The 7889-nt window shown below is 34.1% G+C and overlaps 1 protein-coding gene across 1 annotated transcript; it reads left to right on the top strand.

Annotated features, from left to right (window-relative positions):
• The first annotated feature begins 405 nt into the window (after positions 1-405).
• Positions 406-6947, top strand: LOC100812372 (DNA polymerase delta subunit 3). Its single transcript, XM_003540450.5, has 8 exons — positions 406-645; positions 840-895; positions 1012-1136; positions 2114-2273; positions 4027-4451; positions 4565-5059; positions 5339-5441; positions 6538-6947. The coding sequence occupies exons 1-8, from the start codon at positions 577-579 to the stop codon at positions 6659-6661; spliced, it is 1557 nt and encodes a 518-aa protein (XP_003540498.1). The 5' UTR covers positions 406-576; the 3' UTR covers positions 6662-6947.
• Positions 6948-7889: the final 942 nt, after the last annotated feature.

The raw sequence follows: 7889 nt of genomic DNA, 5'->3' as shown, positions 1-7889 counted from the left end.
ATTTTTAATATATATCGTATTAAACCAAACCAGCCACTAGTGCACCGGTTGAACTATTAACCTTCCCCACCTTCACCGAGGCAATTAACCGAGATTCGTAACTATGTGCTGGAGTAGTGTATTTTAGTTAATGAGTAACTGTGACTGTGCAGATAGTCAATAGTTAGTTAACTTACTCTTCACCCAAATCTTTCTTCTTCTTCTTTTTTTGTTTTTTGACAGACAAATCTTTCTTTTTAAAAGACCTTTCAAAAACTTCTTTTGCTATTTCATCATATGCTTTCTCCTATATATATAAAAAAATATATATATAGAAAGAAATTATATATTTTTTCAATTAAAATATAAATGAATAGGTTGAGATTTCCATACATAAATAAACATAAAAAGAACAATATGAAGATCAGTGTTAAAAATTTAACCTACACTGCACCAATACGTTCTATGCACACAATCTCTTAGCAGAAAAGTGGATGAAAAAAGTAGATATGCGTGTATTGGCGGGAAAACAAAATCGGAGGGAAATAAGAAGAAAAAAAGAAAACCCTTAACTCATTTCGTCACTCTTCACTTCCAATGGCGCAGACCCAAACCCTATCCTTCATTCACGAGATCGAATCTCTCGTCTCCGATAAACTTCAAGTGGTACCCCTCTCTTCCTTTCGTACTTTCGCAACTTCATACTTACCATTTTCCGTTTTTTTTTTTTTCCAACTTTTTATTTTTATGGCGTGATTTTTTGTTCTCTTCAATTTCGGAGGGTTTTTGTCGAATTCCCCCAAATTCCTTTCATTTTATGGCAAATAACTGATCTCGCGCGGCGTCGTTTCCTCTTTCAGGTTTCGTACAAATGGCTGAGTCGCAATTATATGGTATCGTCCGATGAAGCAAAGAGGTAGGGTTTTCTTCGAAGAAAAATTGGGTGAAAAGCTTTACACGTGGAACTGCTTTTTATTTTGTGTTTTATGTTATGGTTTTATGCAAAGTTGCAAGTTTTTGTTATGTGTGTAGGTTGCTTCAGGAGTTTGTGCAAAAACATGAGGGTGGGTTGGAGGTGGTGTATGCTTTGTCTGGCTGGTTAAAGAGCAACCATCCTAGTTACCACGTAAGGCTTGTTACCGGGCCAAAGCTTGCAGGTACTTGGGTCTTTTGTAAAAATAATAGTAATAATAAGAAAGGACAAAACTTAGATGCAGTTCTCCAATTTTGAATTGGAGTTTCACTTTGGTAATTTTGTGTAATAAAAGGTTTGCTTTAAATGTTAACACATATTATCGAGGTGAAACTCTAATTTTGATTGGAGAACAATAACATCTAAGGAACAAGGAACTGTGTCTTAGTTTTGTCCAATAAGAAATTGGGTGCTCGACTGTATTTTACTTACTGCCACTCTGTTGACATACAGGAATTTGTGAGAATATGAGAGGGTAAAAAAAATCAATTTTAACTTTGCCATAGTGGAAAATTGTTATATGCTTCTGAACCATTGTCGTAAGATATTTTCATTTGGCTTGGTAGTATTTTCCAGTCTAGTGGGAAGAGACTTGGCAGAGGTGCCTACATTTAGTACCCAATTGAGGATTGAGTCTCGAATAGGATTGTCTCCAAAAGATGATACTTGTGGGAAACCAAAAAAACTAGTGCACTATATTCATAGTTTTGTCACACATTAGTTTGTGCATATTTGTTTAATTTTAAGGTATGCAGCTTTCATTGCTATGTTTATAACAAGCAGAACTGGGCCACTGGCAGATATCCCATTTTCTAGTGAAGTGGCAGTTCTAATTTAGTATCATTTTATAAAAACTGAATTTGTTTGTTTTTGTAATTCTCTTGTATGAAACTTGGATATGGATCAATTTGGTATGTCTCTGACTCAACTGTCAACTTGTATTGTATGATCAGTTTGTCTATGGTGGTAGAACTGCTTGTCAAGAAGTTTCACTAGTCATATGGTGTGTGCATTTCAATTAACCTGTTCAGTTTATAATTTGAGAGACATTGTTAGTGAATGGGTTTTGAGAAAGTTTTGCGTGCCATTCTTTGATATGAAGTGGCTTATTAACAGATGGAAACAGGAGTAACATGAAATTGTTTCCTACTTTTTATGCAGAAGCACAACAAGAATTTGATGGTGATTGCTCCGTTCAGATATATAGTGTGCAAGCTAGCATTCCCAAGGATCCAGCTGTTCTTTGGAATGCTGAGTTCATTCAAGCAGAGGAGCTCTTCAAGCAACCTTCCTCGGTTGACAATTGTTTGAGGGATAATAGGTAGGTTCCATAAGTGCAGAATATCTATGTAGTTTCCTCATGTGATGGTAGATGTACAGTGTGAAAGTATTAAATTGTCCAGAGTTTGGAGTTAGTTATTGATTTCAGTTCATTTGTTACTTTCATTTAAAATATCTATGTGCATTTTAACATGAAGATTTATATTTTTTTAATGCTATTTCTAGATCAATTGAAGAAACTGTGTATGTTGTATGGTAATAGTATGTAGCACATCAAGTAGATCTGTATAACAAATCAAAATTATCTTTTTTCTAGTCTAGATAGGTTGTGTGTTCATTATTTTCAGAATTAATGAATCTGTAGCGGTATATGGTCTGTTTGTTCAATGATGTTGGATGGTTTAAGATTCTAGATTATATAAAATAAAAAATAAAAAATAATGGGGCAAAATTTCAGTTTTCAAGTGCATGAATCTTATCATTTATACCTATAGCAGGTCAGAATAATTTTTTTTCCTTCTTACATGAGAAATATGAACTTTGTTACTGAAACAGAGCAGAAAAATGTTGGTGAGACATTCTCCTCAGAAAAAAAAAATTGTCAAACAAGCAAGTCTTGATATTAATTGGAATACTTTCTTTGTGAATTATTCCGATTCTTTACAAAATTATGGCAAGAGATTTGGTGCCACTCATATTTCACTTATGAGTGTTTCTGTTTACTCTTTTGTTATGTTTGCCAAGAGGTTTGGTGCCACTCATATTTCTGTATGTGTACATTTGACATGAGACTAGAAAATATTTAGGAAAGGTTTCTGTGAAATGCTTGAGTGGGAGTACTCAGCAAGTTAACATCCTTGATATTCATACATACCAGAGAAATGCTAGCAACACACTCTTTTGAACACACCCTTTCTTATTGGTTGAAATTTCTTGGAAATCACAATAAGTTGTGGGTTCCACTAGTTATTTAATGACTCATGATTTTGTAATTTCCAATAAATTTCAACCAATAGTAGAGTGTGTTAGGAGTGTTAAAGAGTTTGTTGCTAGCACTCCTCTACATACTATATACATTGGAAAAATTACTTTTCAATACCAATGGTAAATATTTAGGGTTTATAAAGAGAGATCAGAAGTCTATTCATTGATTATTTGAATTTGAATGGTTCTGGTTAATAGCAAGACTCCCTGCCGTCCCCATGTTCTTTTCTTATGTTTTGGATTTTGGTATCTATTTTTGTTAGGAAAGGGTAAAAGATAGAATGGTATGATATTATGATGTATCTATCAGGGATGAGTAATAGAATGGAGCATTTTAAAAGAGGGGAAAAAGTTGCTTTGAAAATTAGTGGAAAAGGTTTTGGTTGGTTTTGTTTCAGATAAACTAGAAGTGGTTCAGATATGGTTTTCAAATTGGAGAATCTTTGGCATTAAAATATGTTGATTTTTATACAGTAAAAAGTGGTGATTTGATTTTGCCATCCTCAATTCTTTTTGCATCAATGTGCATGTTGGTCTTTTCATAGATCTCAAACTGCTGGCAGGTCCTGTTTACTGTTGTAAGTTAACTGCAAGATTTAATTTCCAGAATCTCTTCAATGGTCGAGAATGTAGTCAATGAAAATGGTTATATCAATTTTCTTCTACTGTCATGTGCTGAGTCTAATCTCTATACGGACCTGCATACATCACTATACTTGTATTGAAATGATGTGATGTTTACATTACTGTATAGAGAATTAGAGATTATGTTTGTGGGTTTCCTTGTGGCTAACTAGCTTACTTCTCAGGTTCTGTGGGATCTCTAATTCTTTTGTGCAGCGGAATGTGGATGGCCCAACAGTAGTTTTTGCAGCTCCTCAATCAAAATCTGTAGGTGAGGGACCAACAAAGAGTGACATAGTTCAGCAACCTCCTAAAAATATATCACGTGATTCGATTGACAAAGTCGATACCAAACCACAGAGTGTGGTAAAAGAAGTCAAGAGTGAAAGCAATGGTATAGGGAATACTGGAGTTCATGATAACATGAACAAACCTACTGCAGATAAAGAAAAGGCCCCTCCCTTACCCACAGGCAAAAAGAAAGTACAAGCTGATAAAAGTGGTTCTGTTAATGGAGGTTCATTAGCAAGCCTTTGGGGCCGTGCATCTGCAAAACCCAAGCCTTGCTCCTCATCAGCAGAAAATAATAACAAAATTTCAAATCCTCTTGGTTGGTTTCGTTGCAGTTATTCTATTTGTGTTGTTTTAGATTTTCATTTTTTTTTCTTGGTGACTGCAAAGTAACATAACAATGTGTCTCCAATATATTACACTTTCTTTCAGTATCTACTGAAGCTGGACAAACTGCTGCTTGTGAAGCAGAAGAGTGTGACAGTGGTAATGATGATAATCAAGATGTCTCCTTGAGGAGGTCGTCCAATAGGAAAAGAAGGGTTGTCTTTGATTTCTCAGATGAAGATGAAGATGATGTTGTCAGTTTAGCATCACCTGATCTCCCAAATAAACAATCATCTCTAGATTCTAGACAAAATGACAAAAAAACATCAGAGAAAACCACTCTGAATTTTGATTTGCAGGAAGAAAATAAATCAGGGGTTAAGGAAGAAAGAGCAACTGAGCAAAAAGCTCACCTTCCACTGAGAGAAAATGTATCAGCTATCAGCAGGTGCACAAATACTGGGAAATCATCTTCTGAGAAGTTGCAGAGTGGTGCTCCTGAAGTACATTTAAATAAGGATAGTGTAAACAATGCCCCTCCATGTTCACCTAAGAGGAGAAAAGTGATGAAGACCAGGATTGATGAACGAGGGAGAGAAGGTACTTACATTCTTAAATGCTTTTTTTTCCCACTCAGCAGCTTCTTTATTTCCATATAGCATACAAGCTAACTTTATGTATGACTATAACTATAATAGATTACTTTGGAACTTCTATTTTGAACTTAATTCTTTATAATTTATATACAACTTTTTCTTCTGTACTTGCATGATTTTAGGGTGATTTGTATCAAAATGTTTGGTGAATCTCATTAATCATAAAGTTTTTTATGTTATGTTTTGTATTTTTCTCTTGTTTATGTTGTTTTCTTCTCTCCAGTAACTGAAGTAGTCTGGGATGGGGAGGAGACAGAAGAGAAGAAACCTGATAAGGTTACAACAAAGAAGTCTGACAGTAACGCATCTACCAAAGCTATCAATAGGTTAGTGTTAATCTTCCTTATCCTTCATACATTTGAGATGAATGACACCTGTTGGTTGTTCCATGAAGCATAAAGTGGTACTTCATTAGGTTTGCTTTGCAACTTGCTAGGTATTTTTGAAGTACTTCAAGGTCTTTTGACAGAAAAAATTTGATTTATTGATATTGAAATATGTAGTTGGTTCATTTGAATTAATGCAAAATATTGCCAGGATTTGTGGGTTGAAACTAGTGTGGTCAATGTACTTAACCAGTTAATCATTTTAAGGTTTATGCTTGTTTGACGTAGATCCCATATGATAATGGACATTGCTATACTTGAAGGTTTTGATTTAAATTATGGAAACAATTTAAGAAACGTAAATTACTGTTTGCTTTTGGCCTCTGTTTTTTGTTTTGCAAAATAGTTTTCAAGAATAAGGATATAAAAGTTGTTTGGATTTGGGCATGTCGTATTTTTGGAAGGTAAAATACACGACTGTGTAAACCAATATTCATTTCCTTGGCCTTATCTAGGTTCACCAAAAAACTTGAGTAGCAAAAAAAAGTTCACTAAAACCATGACAATTGACCTGTTTGAACAGTAGTCTATGTGTTCTACTTGTAGTTTTAACTACCTAGAAAATTGCCATGAAATACCACTGTCCCAAGTTATTTACAAATTGCTACACCAGTGTCCAGTTTATCTACAAAGTGGCCAGCAGTCAAGAACAGTAAGTAGAACATTTGAGAACAATAATTGTTCTTATTTTTTTGGGTTTGAAACAGTTTTTAAAGATGAACAAAACATATATCACCAAACATCCTATTAAAACAAACAAAAAGCGAAATACTGATTTGGGAACAGGAGTCAAATGGACACTGTAATTTTACCTGAAATTCAACTATATAAGTAGTTCACATCACATGCTTACCAAAATGGTTGTCCAGTCTAGCCAGCAATAACATTTTTTTTACATATGAAGCTTGTAGACTCCCCTTTTAATCTTGTTTTATTTTTTAATCTCAATTTTCTGCTTTTTAAAACAAAAGATTACTACTTTAATATGGGGTTTACACTTCATGATCATGACTAACTTTATTTATTACAATTCCAGTGCTCCAGCAACTAAGAAGCCACCAGCCAATTCAAATGCCATTAGTGGAAAAGGAGGAAAGAAAGCAGGAAACTCAAAGGATCCCAAACAGGGCAATATTCTTTCATTTTTCAAGAGAGTTTGAGAACTACACTAAGAATCACAATGTTCAAAAGAGATGATCCTTTTCCGGGATCATTCAGTAATGCTAGTTCCTTCATGATTAAGGGTATTGCATTATGCAGTTCTGGTTCTTTTAGTTGAGGATTTCACTGTATCTGGATGCAGGATTGGTTGAAATACCTTGATGTGTTGTGTTTTCCTCACGCATTCTATTGCTAATATAACTAATTACTCTGATCCTGTTCTTGCCTAAAAAAGTATAGTTCACCTAGAGGTCCGTGTACAATGAAACAGGTTTTGATGGGTAACTCTTGATCTCGGTTGATTGAGGTTCTAATCCTAGGTCATGCTTTGTTTAAGTGAAAGTCTGTAAAATAAAGTTAAAAATGAGAATATAATTTTTTATGAAACAAAGCATAGGTTTTATGTATCTATTTTTGCTTAAAGTGAGCAAAATTGTTGTGAATTAAGACAATTTATATTTTGCTTTAACACACGGTACATCCGCAATAAAATTTAGATTGGAAAGCAATTAACTGATTTTGCTGAATTCTTACCGTTTGTGGTAAAAATGATTTTGAGGTTATATGATTTATGTTTAGATGTTATTATAAAAGTAAGTTAGTTGCTATTCTCAGTATACAAATTTTAATCCAATGCAAAAGTGATAAAAAATTAATTGAATTCATAATTAATTTTGAACATAAAATCAATTCATTCAATGTGAAATCAAACATGTACTAATGCAATTATTAATGTACAAATCTTATGTATAAACACAATTACGTAGTAAGGGGATCAGGATTGACTTTTAAATCATTTAGTTGTTAGGTTGCAGATGAATCTGGATGATGCATTTTTAATCATTTTGTTAGGTTGGTGCTCCCTCTCCAGAACCCAATTCCGGCCTCAGCTCCACCGCGCCTTCATGGTTCATGAAGCTACAGCAACAAATTACTCATTTCTTGAAGCAGGAATTTGTAAGCATTGCATCCATAGCAAGATTAGAATGGAATAAAAAAAAATGAAGCTTAGATCGAGAATTCTAAGAACTGAAAAGTGAGTCATTAAAAAGGCATGACTGGTGCAAATAGATGAACTTTCGTGAGTGCTTTCCGTTACAATGGCCATGGATTTAATTGGATTAAATCATACTTTAAGCACCTGGTCATCAATAAGAGTGTTCGTAGAGTGTTACGTGAGATTGGAGAGGAGAGGAGAGTTTTTTGTTTTCTAAAAAAATCAATTAG

The sequence above is a fragment of the Glycine max genome, chromosome 12 (assembly GCF_000004515.6).
Source record: "Glycine max cultivar Williams 82 chromosome 12, Glycine_max_v4.0, whole genome shotgun sequence".
NCBI lineage: Eukaryota > Viridiplantae > Streptophyta > Magnoliopsida > Fabales > Fabaceae > Glycine > Glycine max.
Note: the sequence above shows the minus strand (reverse complement) of the source record. Positions and strands in the feature narration are given on the sequence as shown.